This window comes from Hyaena hyaena, unplaced genomic scaffold, assembly GCF_003009895.1.
Source record: "Hyaena hyaena isolate Hyena2069 unplaced genomic scaffold, ASM300989v1 scaffold_61, whole genome shotgun sequence".
Classification (NCBI taxonomy): Eukaryota; Metazoa; Chordata; class Mammalia; order Carnivora; family Hyaenidae; genus Hyaena; species Hyaena hyaena.
The window spans coordinates 1,523,425-1,538,663 of NW_024080693.1; the positions used below are offsets into that span (position 1 = coordinate 1,523,425).

At 49.9% G+C, this 15,239-nt stretch overlaps 1 protein-coding gene across 1 annotated transcript in view; it reads right to left on the minus strand.

Annotated features, from left to right (window-relative positions):
- Window positions 1-159: 159 nt before the first annotated feature.
- Window positions 160-15,239, minus strand: part of TDRD12 (tudor domain containing 12) — a 73,756-nt gene continuing 58,676 nt past the window's right edge. Inside the window, exons 23-32 of the mRNA XM_039231896.1 lie at window positions 15,052-15,239; window positions 14,235-14,445; window positions 12,603-12,695; window positions 10,684-10,856; window positions 3,598-3,704; window positions 2,059-2,119; window positions 1,857-1,970; window positions 1,620-1,773; window positions 1,467-1,533; window positions 160-428 (exon numbers count right to left, since the gene is read on the minus strand). Of these exons, the coding sequence (XP_039087827.1) occupies window positions 337-428; window positions 1,467-1,533; window positions 1,620-1,773; window positions 1,857-1,970; window positions 2,059-2,119; window positions 3,598-3,704; window positions 10,684-10,856; window positions 12,603-12,695; window positions 14,235-14,445; window positions 15,052-15,239 (1,260 nt within the window). The 3' untranslated portion in view covers window positions 160-336. The remainder of the gene's footprint in view (window positions 429-1,466; window positions 1,534-1,619; window positions 1,774-1,856; window positions 1,971-2,058; window positions 2,120-3,597; window positions 3,705-10,683; window positions 10,857-12,602; window positions 12,696-14,234; window positions 14,446-15,051) is intronic.

Sequence of the window (15,239 nt, forward strand, 5' to 3'; positions counted from 1 at the left end):
AGCTCCGGAAAGTACAATTCAGCGCCCATGTGGCACGGCGTGCTCCCTATCACTCAACGGGAGTGTCAGGATGGGCTGCGTGTGACAGCGTGGGACGGATGGCTCAGGTGGAGGTTGGGCCCGAGTGACAGCAGTGCTGGCCCCCCCACCCTGCCCCCAGAGCCCCTGAAGCCCGTTTCCCAGCAGTAACAATCCCTGTGCATGGGATGACACCGGGTCCCAATTTACCCTTGAGTCAAGGACAGGTTGGCCATGGCGCCTTGTTTCCCGAAATCTCGGCCACGTGGCGTGTCCATCCGTGTGCGGTGCTCGCCACCCTTCCGGGTCTGACTCTGCTCATTCACTCTCACTTCCGCTGTCCTCGGACGTTGTGGCACTGCTCTCAGCCACCTCTGCCACTTTCAGGGACAGGTTTTTACAATTCACAACTGTACAAGAGATTATTGAAAACCCTGTTAACCACAGACTAATCAGCAAATCTCCCTCCCCCAGCCCTGCCAGTATTTTGGCCAGTGTAGGAAAAAAATGTCCCTTAGGTTCTAGAGCTCTATTTTGCAACTTATTTTAATTTTTTAATTTCACTGAAATCCAAATTAGTTAACATGTAGAATAATGGTTTAGAAGTACAATCTAGTGATTCATCACGCACACGACACCCAGTGCTCACCCCAACAAGTGCCTTCCTTAATGCCCGTCACCGTTAGCCCAACCCCCACCCACCTCCTTCCAGCAACCGTTTATTCTCTGTATTTACGAGTCTTATGGTTTGCTTCCCTCTCTCTCTTCATCTTATTTTTCCTTCCCTTTCTCTATGTTCATCTGTTGTATTTCTTACATACCACATATGAGTGAAATCTTATATTTGTCCTTTTCTGATTATTTGCTCTAGTTCCATCCACATTGTTGCAAATGGCGAGATTTCATTCCTCTTGATCACTGGGTAATACTCCATACAATATGTACACACTGCATCTTCTTTACCCATTCATCTGTCCACGGACATCTGGGCTCTTTCCAGAAGTTGGCTATTGCTGACAGTGCTGCCATATATACTAGAGTACCTGTGTGCCTTTGAATCAGTATTTTTGTATTCTTTGGGTAAATACCTCATAGTATAATTGCTGGGTTGTAGGGTTGTAGTTCTACTTTTAATAACTTATTTTAGATTTTCTGAGGCAAGAACGAAACTGGTAAAAACTGGCCTGCTTATAAAGAGATTACTCTCTGGGAAAGAGCTGTACAAGCGTTGTAAGAAAGTCTGCTTGTAATTAAGGGCCGTACGGTACCACCTCGAACCAGAACATTTAGCATCAAAATCGACCACAGGAGAAAACGAATTCCTAAGGGCTTCCCATCAATGACCGATGTCCACAAAGGCCTCAGTCCCCAAGCCGGCGGGGTGACCGGGTGTGCCCCATGGCATTCAGCACCTGCACCTCCCCAGGAAGGGGTGCATCCCGTCTTACCCTTGGGGAAGCGGCTCTCCTCTTCGTGTTCTTCCCAGTGATCAAAATCAAAAGCCACATTAGGATTCTGTTCGACAGAAACAGGTGCCGGTAAGTGAGAGAAGCGGGGGACGCTCGGGGTGCCGAAAGCCGCTGCGGCCCGCATGCACTCACCCTCCGCTTGAGTAAGCTGCGCCAAGGCTCCTTTCTCTCCTTCGCCAGCGTGATCACAGGCTCCTCGCCCATAATCGTGCACTTGCAGTCGTCTCCGACTATGTTGCCCTGCAGCTCCATATCGGCCATGTAAAACTTCTCTCCCGCCCAGGCGCTAGGTTCGCAGAAGGAAAGGTTGGTGTTCTCCCGTGTTAGAAGTGATTTCTGTTTTACTTCATAAGACGTGCGTGAACCTACCTGAAAACGACTCTATCCTGGAAATATTTGCAGTTGTGATCTTTTACGTTCCTTAGCCTTATCTTCAGTATGACCACATCATCTTTTTGGAACCATTTGACTTGTGGGTGGAAGCTAAGAGAGAAAAAAAGGCTTACACGTGCCTCGCTACTTACTCACAAGGCAAGGAAGTGAAGTAGGCTCCCCCAGCAGATGGACGTACCTTTTCAGAGGTTCTGTGGTTTTGTTAAGGGAAGAATCTCTTGTGTTTTCAGGTGAAGTTTCTGGACAGAAGGTCAAATGTTCCAGTAAGTTATTTATATGTAACGGTATAATCTATGTACCTATATGTACTTTTCCCACTTCATGCAACTTTTAGCTGAGAACTGAGGGGTACAAATTCCACAGAAACTCAAGCATCCACTTGCAAAGAATAATTAGAAAAAATTAAAATACACCACACTTAGTAGAACTTATAAAAATGGATTGGATAAATAGTATAAAAATGATCAGGGGGCGCCCGGGTGGCTCGGTCGGTTAAGCATCCAACTTCGGCTCAGGTCATGATCTCACGGTTTGTGGGTTCGAGCCCCATATTGGGCTCTGTGTGGACAGCTCAGAGCCTGGGGCTTGTTTCAGATTCTGTATCTCCCTCTCTCTCTGCCCCTGCCCCACTTGTGCTCTCTCAAAAATAAATAAATGTTAAAAAAAAAATTTTTTTTTTTTTTTATATCAGGACAGTAAAGTTACTCTGCAAAGGAGTGGCCTTATTGCCACGGCCCCAGGCTTCCCTGCGGCTACCGTGCCCTGCTGAGACTAAAGTCGCCCGCCTGATGGGAAGCCGCCTGTAGTGAGCACACACGAGGAGCCAGTGCTAAACACAACTCTTTCTGAAACAACACCATTTGAACTTGGCAGTCTAAAACACTTGAATCTTCCGTTCGAAGACTTGAACGAGTATGTTCACAGCAGCTTTAATAATAGCCCCAAAATGAAAACAGCCTCAGTGTCTATCAACAGGCAAACAGACAAGGTGTAGTATATTCACATCACAGAGTATGACTCAGCGGCCAGAAGGTATCACCACTCCCTGTGATAATCTAGATGAATTCCAGATAGGACGCTGAGCGAGGAAAGCCCCAAGAGTATACACTCTGTGCTTCTAACTCAGCAAAGCTGGTGGTGACAAAAGTCAGGACAACAGTTCCTGGGAAGGGTTTCAGGTGGGGAAGATGCAGGAGGGAGATTCCTGGGCTTCTGGAAATGTTCAGCAGCTTCATCTGGGTGCAGTCAATAGACATAATATACACATGTAAGTAATTCTGATAAGCTGCGTGCTTTACTGGATGAAACTTATACCTCAATTAACAAAAAGGAAAAATTTATTTTAAAAAAACGGGGGGGGGGGGGCGCCTGGGTGGCTCCGTTGGTTGAGTGTCGGACTCTTGATTTCAGCTCAGGTCATGAGCGCAGGCTGGGGGGATGGAGCCCCACATTGGGCTCTGTGCTGAGCGTGAAGCCTGCTTAAGATTCTCTCTCTCCCTCTCTGTCTCTCTCCCCAGCTCGCATTCTCTCTTTAAAAAAAAAAAAAGGCTCCCATTTAAAAAATTAAAACATTGGAGGCTGAACTGTCAAAAATAGAAGTTAAGTAATAGCATTTTATGTCACCTTCTATATAACTCATCTAAAAGTGGAGAGCCTCAACGCTGTGAAATTTTCAAGCTTTCATGACTTTATATCAGCCATGCTTTAAATCACCAACCATGCTTTTGGTTTTCCAGCTTCGCCTCGGAGTCAGCACCTCCTCCCGAGCCCCTGTCCTCCTGCGTGCTCTGCAGACCAGCGGCATCTTCTGCTGGAGAAGGCGCCCTGCAGGGAAGAGGGGACGGTGAGCTCCAAGATGCAGACAGCAGCCTCTAGCCTCTCCAGCGTCCCTCCAGCAAGAGGGGGAAGGCAGGTGGCAAATGACCGTGCGGTGCCCACCGCCTCAAGTCAGGCCCATACACCGCTTAGGGCCCCTTGACGGATGAAGGGCCGGGCTGCCAGCTCTGCTGACTGCCCCACGCCTGGCAGTGAGCACAGAGCAGGCGACCGATAGAGACTGTCAGATAAACACAGTCACTCATTCACCCACAGCGTTACAAGGGCAGGAAGGAAAAGCCATCTCTGCTCCCTGCCCTAGACCCTCAGCCCCTTCTCCCCGAGACATCATTTTACCAGTGTGGGTCTCCATCTGGAAACCATTTAAATTTATGGGAACCTATTAAATTCACTTTTCTGCCCATTTTCTGACTGTACTTAATAACTAGACATAGATTACTCCATATCAGCACATAGGGGACTCCCTCATCCTTTACAAATTTTTAAATTTTTTTTTTTGGAGCCGGTAACCACATTCATGCGGTTCAATGTTTTGATACACAAAGGTCTACAGTGAAAAATCTCTCTGGCCCCTGTTTCCCAGCCATCCGGCCACCTTCCTCATGGGTGACAATGGAAGTAAGTTTTTGTGCATCCTTTTAGAGATAATTCAAGCCTAAAAGAGCAAACCCATACCAAACCATACAAACACGTGTGCACGCACACACATCCGTGGTGTGGGGAGTGTGACTGTGACTTCTGGTTGACACACATGAAGCCTGTGAATGGCACCCCCCAAAAAGTGAAGAGGGCATACCCGTGTTCCAACAAGCCAGGCAGGGGCCCCTCCTCAGGCCACGTCCCCCGCACTGTGCAGCACCAGGCCCTCCATCACTCACTCTGTGCCCCCACCAGACCCTCACCCGTGGGGCTCCGTCCCTGCTCGTCACATGCTTTCCCAGTGTGACTCTCCTCTAATACCAGCTAACTAGCTTCCCAGCTGCTTTCCTGAGCTCTGGGATTATGCTTTGGAGAACCTTGAAACATAACATGTCCCACACCAACTCAGTAGGTCCTCCTCCAGGGCGAGCTGCTCTCTGGGAAGCACCCTGGAACTGTCCGCCATGCCAATGCCCTCCCACCCCAGGCGCTCAGAGTTACAGAGTCACACCCCTGTGTCTGTCTGTTACCAAGCCCTATGGCTTCCAAGTCTTTTACGTCCCCAGGAACTATCTTCTTTCCCAACCCGCTGTAAGCAAGGCACCATTCAGCTCCTGGAATGGAGTTTCCTGGGCAGACTCCATCCGTAGAACCTTGCTCACGGTCCTCTGCACTTCTGCCTTACGTGTGGGGCCACACGTGTGCAAGACTCCTGCACAACCACACGATCAGAGTGCAGAGGGCCAAGCGGAGAACAGAGCTGGGGCTCAGGAGCAGCTGTTGTTTGACGGAAGCCATCAAGCCTCGTTTTCGTTAAATCTACGAAACTCTAGCGAGGTCCCTGCTTCTAGAAGAGTATCTCATAAGCAAGCATGGAGCAATTTTTGTTTCCTGAAAGTGTACAGAAGCTGACATGTATCCTAATCTCACGGCACCCAATTCGTTCAGATAAAAACTAACAATCTCAGACTGAAGTATTTTAACCTTTGTCGTGTTCTTTCAAACTCTCGGATGTGTTCATCCATCAGCAGGAATCCTCCCTGGTCACCAGCAGCCCCACGGCCGCCCCCACAGCCAGCTCCCAGGGCTGCCCCCATGGCCAGCTCCTACAGCTGCCCCCATAGCCATCCCCATGGCCGCCCCCATGGCCAGCCTCTGGCCAGCTCCCATGGCCGCCCCCACGGCCAGCTCCCACGGCCGCCCCCACGGCCAGCCCCTGGACTCACTCCTCAGGCCTCCTGGCAGCGTCTGGCGGGCTCACGGCTCCTGCTCTGAGACACCCCTGCACCTGCCCCGTCTGGGTGTTCGCCCTCCGAGGCCTCCCTCAACGCTGCGGCTGCTCCTTCTCAGGCCCCCTTCCGGTGTCCCCTCAGGCCCCCCGCCACTCAACACAGGGCCCGCGGGGCTCAGCACTCGCTCCTTCCCGCTCTCAGTACCCAGGACCTGCCAACGAGGCTCCGTGAGGCCACACACACACTACAAATGTATTCAGAAAGCAGCCACTTCTCACCACCTCCACAAAGCCACCCTAGCCCAAGCCAGTGTCCCCCCCCATCCTGAACTCCCAGCACAGCCTTGCCCCCCAACCCAGCCCATCCTCAACATGGGTGCCAAGGATCTTTTGATTAATCACCCCTCTGCTCAAAACCTTCTCATGGCTCTGCCTCCTTAGAGTGGAGCCCAGTCCTTGCAAATGGCCACAAGATGCCGTCCCAGGACCGCTCAGCACCTAGGGGCCCCCATGCTTCTGCTCTAGTCGCCACACCTTCCTCCCTGTTTCCAGAATCAAGGGATGGTGGAGCCCTCCCTGTCCCTTCGGGAGTACTGTCCTAGATGGCACCTGGGTCACTTCTCACCTTTCTCAGCCCACAGCCACCCTAACCTGTCTGTGCTCACTGGCTGCATCTCACCATGTGACCCACCATGTCCGTCTGTAGCCTGCTGATGGTCTGTCTCACTCTATTACAGTGCAAGATGCCCCTTCATCTGTTCCCTACTGTAGACAATAAAAATTTACAGAATGAATTTTAAAGCTTCAAGTGGCCCAAGGATAATTCAGGTAAGAACAATTATCTGTTAATTAGATGAACTGGAAACATTAGACTGAAGACATATTCCTGCATCTTGTCACCGGAAAACATCAGAACAAAATGGTGGGCAAGGCAACTCCAGCCTTCCATCTCCCCGCAGAAGCCCCGAAAGGACCACCAGATGCTGTGGGAACCACCTCTGCAGGGGCCAGCACCCAAAGGCTTACAGCAACAAAGCAAATGCCCAATAAAGGAAAAGCCAGCTTCAGAACCGGAGGAAGGGCCTTGGGCACTTCAACTCGCCCTTGGCCCACCCACCACAGCACAGTGGTCTTGCTTTGGGCGGGCAGCAGCCTGATTCTCATCCCCACCTCAAACCAGAGGGAGCAGAGCAGGCTTTACTCGCTGATTACTGCATGGTCCGCTCTGACCTCTCTGGTGGGGGACCTGAGGGGCCAAACTTGGAACGCCAACAGAAAATAGCAGGTACTGCTCAGAAAGAGAGACCACAAGCCCACAGACGCTGAGGGGAAGGGATCAGGGACCCAGACACCACAGACCATCTAAAGCCCAAAGGAGAAGCTGGGTGACCCTAGGAAATCAGGACATTTGGGGGCAGAAAGCCACATGCATGCCGAGGCAAGATGCAGGTTCAGAAAAGTCCTGAGGGAGACCTCAAGCCTTCGCCTTGGGCTAATTTCTAGACAAGGACATGGAGAAAACGGGACCCTCTGTGCATCACTGCTGCAAACGTCAAATGGAGCAGCTGCTGTGGGAAACAGTTCAGCAGCTGAAAACAATAAAACACAGAATTATGTGTGAACCAGCAATGCCACTTCTGGGTGTGTCCCAGGAGGAATGGAGAGCAGGGACCTCAACAGCGGTTCATACAGCCATGTTCACAGCAGCACAACTCACAACAGCCAAACGTCCACTAACAGCTGAAAGGACAAACAAAATGGGATCTCTCCACGCAGAGGAATATTCTTCAGCCTTAGAAAGGGCAGATCCTGATACATGCTGCAACGTGGGTGAGCCCGGAAAGCTTCACAGAGTGAACTGAACCAGACACAAAAGGCCCTGTGTTGCATGACCCCATTTATACAGGGTGCCTGTTCTGACAGGCCAAGTAACAGAAAGTAGAATGAAGGTTTCCAGGGGCTGTGGGGGCAGGGATGGGGGTTAGTGTTTCGTGGGGACAAGGTTTCTGTTTGGGGAGTTGAAAACGTTCAAGGGGTGCACGGTGGTGGTGGTGGTTACGAGCAGAGAAAGGGTCAATATTAGGCAGGGACAGATCAGCGACCCTCAACCCTCAGGGAGGCAGGCTGCGGCTGCAAGCGGGGGCTGAAGGGGGTGGGGTTGGGGGAGGGGAAGGATAAAGGTATTCCAGACCTGCCCAGGCTAGGTGCTGTGAGAGAAGTCTCACAAAGTTTCTGATAAGGTCCTGATAAACAGTCAGAGACGACAATCTTCAGCGGCTCCCCCGTCGGGGCCCCTCACTCTTGAGACCTTCGCACTTTGCCTCAATAAACTCTATTGCTTTGCTCTCTGTTGTTGGAGAGATACATTTTGACTGAGGCAAGGACCAGAGTCTCTCCCACCCTCCTGTGACGGTTTCACACACTGTGAATGGACTTCTGTGCGTTCAGAAGAGCATGACAGATTTTGTGTGTTTTGCCACAATTTGAAAAAAATATGAGAAATTCTGTTATGTGTGTTTTAACACAATGAAAAACACGTGCAATTTTAGAAATTACTGTTAATTTTTTAGATGTAATAATAGCATGCTACTGGTTTCTTTTTTAAAAAATTTTTAGACATTTATTTATCATTGAGAGACAGAAAGAGACAGAGCATAAACACGGGAAGGGGCAGAGAGAGAGGGAGACACAGAACGTGAAGCAGGCTCCAGGCTCCGAGCTGTCAGCACAGAGCCCAATGCGGGGCTCAAACCCATGAACCGTGAGATCATGACCTGAGCCAAAGTTGGACACTTAACTAAGCCACGCAGGTGCCCCTCTAGTCAAGTTTCAAAAAGCCTTTTGTTACGTCACAGCCTAACCAACACCTGGTATTTTCTTTCCCTCATTTCTGGGGGGTATGAAGTGCTATTATCACATTGTGGTTTTAAACAGCATTTCTGTGATGACTGAGGAGTCTGGGTGCCCTTTCATATATTCTTTGCTGAGCAATTCATTAGTAAGACATGGTGAAGTGTCTGCTCAGGTGCTCAGGTCTTCTGCCCACTTTTCGAACAGGTGGCTGCAACATTCTTCCTGATGAGCCCATCCTCCCCCAAAGGGGTGCCGGGGACTTTCCCAGTCTCTCATCCTCTACCTGTGGCAGTGTAAACTGGGACTACCAGTCTGGAACACTACTAGGCAGCAACTTTATGCCTCAGCCTCAGCAATTCTGGGTTTTTTTTCCTTGTTTGTTTGTTTTTTTCTGAGATCGAGCCCCACAGCAGGCCCTGTGCTGACAGTGAGGCAGAGCCTGCTCGGGTTTCTCTTTCCTGCTCTCCAGGTCCCTCCCCAACTCATGCACATGCTCTCCCTCCCAAACATTAAAAAATAAAAAAAGCCTGGGGGCGCCTGGGTGGCTCGATCAATTAAGCGTTGGACTTCAGCACAGGTCATGATCTCACAGTCTGTGGGTTCGAGCCCAAGTTGGGCTCTGTGCTGACAGCTCAGAGCCTGGAGCCTGCTTCGGATCCTGTGTCTCCCTCTCTCTGCCCCTCCCCCACTCACGCTGTTTTTTTTTTTCTGTTCAAAAGTAAACATTAAAAAAAACATTTTTTAAAGCCCATCTGAAAAAAATCAGATTATATCTTTAATCTTGGTTATAATGAAGACTATACCCTACAGTGGCAAGCTAATCTATTTCTTCTGAAAAAACATGGAAAGAAAGCCCTACACTGGGAAAACATGGGAAGAAATTACTGGTCCTTTTATTCATGAAGGAGACGATGAATAGAAGTGAAGGTGGCAACTGTTCTTAAATGGGCTTTTAAAAGCCACACAGGCACAAAAATTACACTGAAAAAGTACAAAGTAACTCCGTCCTGAGGTTAAGAAAGGCAAACAGATGTTAGGATGACGCTGAGGGGCGTTTACGTTCACGAGACATCCGGACTGTCTGTTTACGTGGTGGGTGTGGGTGTGATGCAGTCTCAGAGGCAGGAGGTAAGGGATTTGGGGCAGAGGAAAGCGACAGTCCCAGGAAGTGTCCAAGAACCCAAGTGTTCTTTTTTTTTTCTGGTATATTTGTGTAAAAGGAAGAAAAGTGACAACCGTGCACTCTGGGCTTGTTTATACAACACACACAGGCTGCAAAGTACCACCAGCCTCAGGAGGAACAGCTGCACGCGCACCGGAGCACAGGCAGGCAGCATCCACACCGCCCCCAGTGGCAGCCCGGGGCAGGGAGATGCCTCCGCCAAGGACAGAAGGGGTGAACAAATTACGGTACGTTCACACACGCGGTGTCAGGCGGCAGTAAGATTTTACGACGCACAGGCACCCGCACAGCATGGGTGGATTTCACGAACTGTGCCGAAGCAGAACCAGAGACACACTGTTCGAGTCCCTTCACACAAAGTACAAACCAGGGTAGGGCGATACATGCTCTTCCACGTCGGGATGGCAGCTGCCCTGGGGAGGGGGCAGGGGGCGGCACGGACTCACGCCCTCTTTCTGATCCAGGATTGGCTTCTGTGCTCAGAAAGTCCACCAAACTACACTTACGACGTCTATACTGTTCTGTGTGTGTGTGCAGTCAGGGAAAAGGTAACAAAAACTGATTTAGCACGAGATACAGGTATAACAGCACATTTGGGATCTGTTTTATAATATTCCAGCAAAAGCAAAAATGCGCACTGGGGTATGGATAAAATAAGACTCTCCAAGCCTGAGAAATTACTGAAGCTGAGCGATGAAAACGTGGAGACTCAGTACCCAGTCAACTTTCAAAAAAAAAAAGAAAAAAGAAAAAAAAGAAAAAGTCTCTGACACTCGTGAGTTATACTCCCAAAAAACAGCTCTTCCAAAAGGGAGACAAAAATCGACTTACAAGGGCGCCTGGTGCCTCAGTCAGTTGAGCATCCGACTCTTGATTTTGGCTCAGATCATGACCCCTGGGCTGTAGGATCTGAGCCCCGTGTTGGGCTCCACGCTGAGCTTGGAGCCTACTTGGGATATTCTCCCTCTCTCTCTTTCTCTCTCTCTCCCCCCCTTCCCCCTGCCCCGCCCATCTCCTCCTCATTCTCTCTCTCTCAAGTTAAAACAAAAAGGTCTACGTACAGGGCGTGGCTCAGGCTTTCTTCACCAGGTGGCACTTGAGCTCCTTGGTGCAGCGTCTTCAGTTGTTCCACGTGCTCCGAGTTGTCAACACCCAAGCCCATTGACACAATTTCAGCACGAACGTTATAATCAATGACAGACGTCTTCAAATTTGAAAGTTTTGTAACGTGCACCTTGAATCAGAGACAAAGCATATTTGCAGGAACCATGCTTTGAACTTTTAAATCAATCGAACACGCTCTCGGTGACCTCGCAATCTCGCTGTGCAATGTCTGGTGCACGGGGGCCTCCCTCTGCCACATCAGAAGTCACACGAGAGATGCTTCCGGAACCCGCCCCCACACTGCCAAAGTATGAAGAGGTCTGGGGTTGGGGGGCCCAAAACTCAATCCTGGACTAAAACTCCCAGATGAGACCAATCTGTAATGCAAGGACCATGCACAGGACTCTCACTTTCTAACTTTCTAATTTCATTACTTGAGTAGTTTCACCTCCCCTAACAAGGAGGACCCCAAGGCTCAGAGGCTTCGGCACCTGGAGGGGGCCTGTGTTCTGGACAGTTTCCTCTACTGCATTTTTTTCTGCAACCAAAATACTCCCATCAATTTTAATTTGGACAAAATGTGAAGCTCTGTGACATCCTGATTCCTGCTGATGGGAGGCTCACCCCAGGACCGCGTGGCCCTTTCATGGCAGAGGAGGCAGCGGGAGCACTTTGTGAAGTGGGCACCGGGAAGGCGCTCCCTCCTGGGAGTGGCGCCAGGGCCTCTCTCCACTCGAACGGGGGGCCGAGCTGGGCTGGGTGGAGATGGAAGCGGGTGCAGGGGCCTGTCTCCCCTGCCCCGTGCCACGGGCAGTGCCATGCTGCGGAGCTGCAGAAGCGGACACCACGGGGGCTTTCTGTTCTGGATTCTTGATTTTCTCAGCTACAGTTTTAAAAATCACTTAATAAAGTTTCTATTTTTTTTTTTGTCTCCAATAAACCACCAGAATATTGACTATTATGGAAACTAAAGACCCCAAATATTAATTGACCTGCACTGGCAATCTCTACCTTCTCTACTGAAAAACATTTTCTCTTCCGAACTCTTAAATCCTACACCCAAGCTTCTCGGTGTGTTAAGGCTTTTCTAGTCTCATAATAATAACTTCCAGCAGAACAATTCTTAAGAACTGAATTCCTTTAAACCTTATCATACTAATTAAGATTCAAGGCCAATGGAGCAAAACTTCGCACTGAAAAGCAGAGTTCTCGGGGGGCAAGCAGCGAGAGGATACACTGAGGTCCCAATTACAGGTCTTGGTCTGAACTCAGCCCTGCCCACCCCTATGTCAGCTCCACAGGGTAGGAACTTTTGTTCACAGACAGAAGCCAAGCGCCCACACACAGGACCTCACACATAACAGGTGCTCAACAAATATTTGCTGAAGGAGCGAGGCAGAGACTATAACCATAATAAAAGCCATTTCTGAAAGCCCAAGAATCCTCAACATGACTGATTCCACGTGGGGGCCACTGTCCTGACATGGGGCCTCCACCAGTGGGGACAGAGGACTGTGAAACTGACTTAACAGTATACAACCAATGCTTGAAAAAGTGGAATAGAATAGATCAGAGACTGTCACATGGAGCAAGGAGAGTTCCAGAAAGCCTGTCTCCACTGTGAGTGCTAGGTTATAGTGTAAGGGATTCTCTTATACAAAATTTATGATTAAATTTTAAAGTGTATGGTTATACAGCCAAATTTAAGACCCAAATAATATGGGGGGGGGAAAACCTAATCCTCCCTAACAAAGAGCCCCCCAAAGCCTCCATTTGTTCGAGGGAAACAACTATTTATGCAACAAATGAGAATACCACAAATAATTTTAAGGGCCCATTCAAACACAGATTTCCTTTAGGAAAAGCACACACTCACCATTGGATCGACCCACACTGTGTTTCCTAAAGCCAGTACCACTTTGGCATCATGCAATTTCCCAATGATTTTATGATGAATGTACCTAGTGACCTGAGAAAACAAAACAGGTGACTTATCTGAAGCTTTAAGAAAATCTCCTATTGTGTTTATGCTGCACAGTTTCGCAAAAAAACTGTTCCATGTATTTCATTGCTCCCTCCCACTGTCCCGTGAGGCAGGTCACAGGCCATGATGCCCCTTTGTGGACAAGGGTACTGAGCCCTGGGGCTCAGTTCGGGCAGTGCACATGGCAGTGCACTCTGGACTCCCAAAATGCGTTGTCCACTGTGGCCAAGTATCCTCTCTCCTCTGTGAACAAGTCTTCCAAGTATGGATGCCCATACTTTGGAAGCTCGGTGAGAAGGAAGAGGCCCTGGAACTGAGGGGCCCCAGGCTTCTGCGTGCTCTTTCCTGGGCACGTGGCTGCTGTTCTCTTTCAGGCACATTTTTGCCCCGAGAAAGCCGCAAGGAGGGAGCTGGCTCGTCCAGGTTAGACGGTTTCTATCCCCTTGAACCTTGCACATGAATTTGGAAGAACACGCGTGGGAGACCTTTCCCCCATTTCTATGGAGGGTCCTCTTGGAGAAGTACTTGTGGGCGACCGTCTTGAGAGATGAAAGGTTTCCCGAGGACAAGCACCACGGCCTTCCTCGCTAACCATCCCCAGAGCCCAGGGGCATCAGCACACCGGGGATGCTCAGTCAATACTTTGCAGAAGGAAAAAGCCTGCTATTTAATAAGGGAGATTTTTAGTGACCTTACAACAGTAACGCTGTGTCCAGCCTGTACTGTGGAAACACCCACCTGTTCATTTCTTGGATGATGTCTGACCAAAGTGGTTTAACTTCGTCAATGGCAATGGCTTATTTTATATCCTATTAATTAGACTGTACGAACTTAAGCCTTCCTTTGAAGAATCAGGAGTGTCGTTAGGGAACAGTAAGTCCCACTCGCTCTGCTGCTGAGCAGGACTGTCCGTCTGGTCTCCACCAGGCCGGAGAGCACGGCCCACCTGATCCCGGACAGCCAGGTGAGCCCACTCCGGAGCACCCTTCCGGGCACCTCCGCCTTTCGTGCCTCCTCCGGTCTACGTGGTGACAATCTCGTTACTCCTCCCGAAGGGCCCAGAGGAAATGTCCTTTCCTCTGAAAGCTCTTTCTGGACTCTCTCTCCCCGCCCGGCCTCCCAACCGCAGGGGAACCACCTGGCCACGCCAGAGAGTATCCATCACCCAGGCCCCCGCGCCCCACCCCCGCCTGCCAGGGGTATTCGCTTGGCGCTTCCTCTGGTTCTTCTCAAGCTGACAGCCAACTTGTTTCACAGCAGGGCATACTCTACACCGGCTCCAGGACCGTGAGCACGAATGACAAAGATGGTGCCGGGCAGCTGTCTGGGGCCTGGGAGCTGGGTCTGTGACGGCGGCTGTGAGCACATCCCCGCACCGGCGGGGACCCAGGCAGGCTGTCCCTTTAGCTGTCCGGGACCATGACGCAGCTTACCCAAACTCAAAACTTTAAACTCAAATAAGCCTCCACGCAGAGTCAACAAAATATAAAAAAATATAAAACACAAAAAGCCAAAATAACTTACCTTTGGATTCCATTCAACTTCATTGTCAGCAGGTTTCACTCTGCAAACGATGAACTCCACCGCCTGGGGAGGCAGAGTGTGGAAATGTTCTGGGAGACGCAGCAGCTGGTGACTCGTGACCAGTCCAGTCCGGCCTTCATCTATAAACCTCACGAGGACACTGTCCGGGCCCCAGCTGTCTTCTTTCTGGCTCATCTCCAGCACCTCGACCCTGAAGAACAACGTGGTGACGTGGAGGTGTCAAGAGCACTCAGAATGGCTTATTTAATTCAATACACAGAAGAATAAAAACTGTGTAGTACTACTGAATAGAACTGATCCCCTTCTTGGACAACACGATAAAAATCAACACAGTAAGGTGAAGTTTCGAAGTCTCTCGATCTAGGCCACACCAAGGGGAGTCAGGGCTGGCAATCAGGGTGTGAGCAGGTCCCCGAGGCAGACTGCGGTATGGGAATACCGCTTGTGCCGTTTACTGAGCTGGCATCATAGAACCTAGGTGATCTCACCAGGGCTCATGGTGCCCATCTGTAAGATGGGACCCACTTTCCAGGAATGATATAAGTGTATATGTAGGCGGCACAGAGCAACGGCTCAGAAACTGGTGTGTGGGTGTTATACGGTCTCCCGTGCTCTGTGCTTGGGAGCCCTGTGCCAGGCGGCTGTGGGGGGACACGCCGCTGCCGCCACCCTCCCAGCCGGCAGCCACGCTTCATACGTGCACACCGGGTCACGTGGACGCAGGCCAAAACAGGGATTCAAGACCATTTGAACAAATGCTTCTCAGTTTTTAGAGATGACATAAATGGAAGTTTACCTGTAAAAAAGTGTTTTTTCTGCTAATCCATATAATCCAAATTTCTCCACCTTTTCAACAGTTGTTTTGTTGCTGTTACCCTTAAAATACTCATTCATTTCAGCATTAAGGGCCGCATAAAGATCCACATGCTTATCAACTATACGGCCAAAGTAATGCGTTGCATTCAAAATATAAAAGGGTATTAT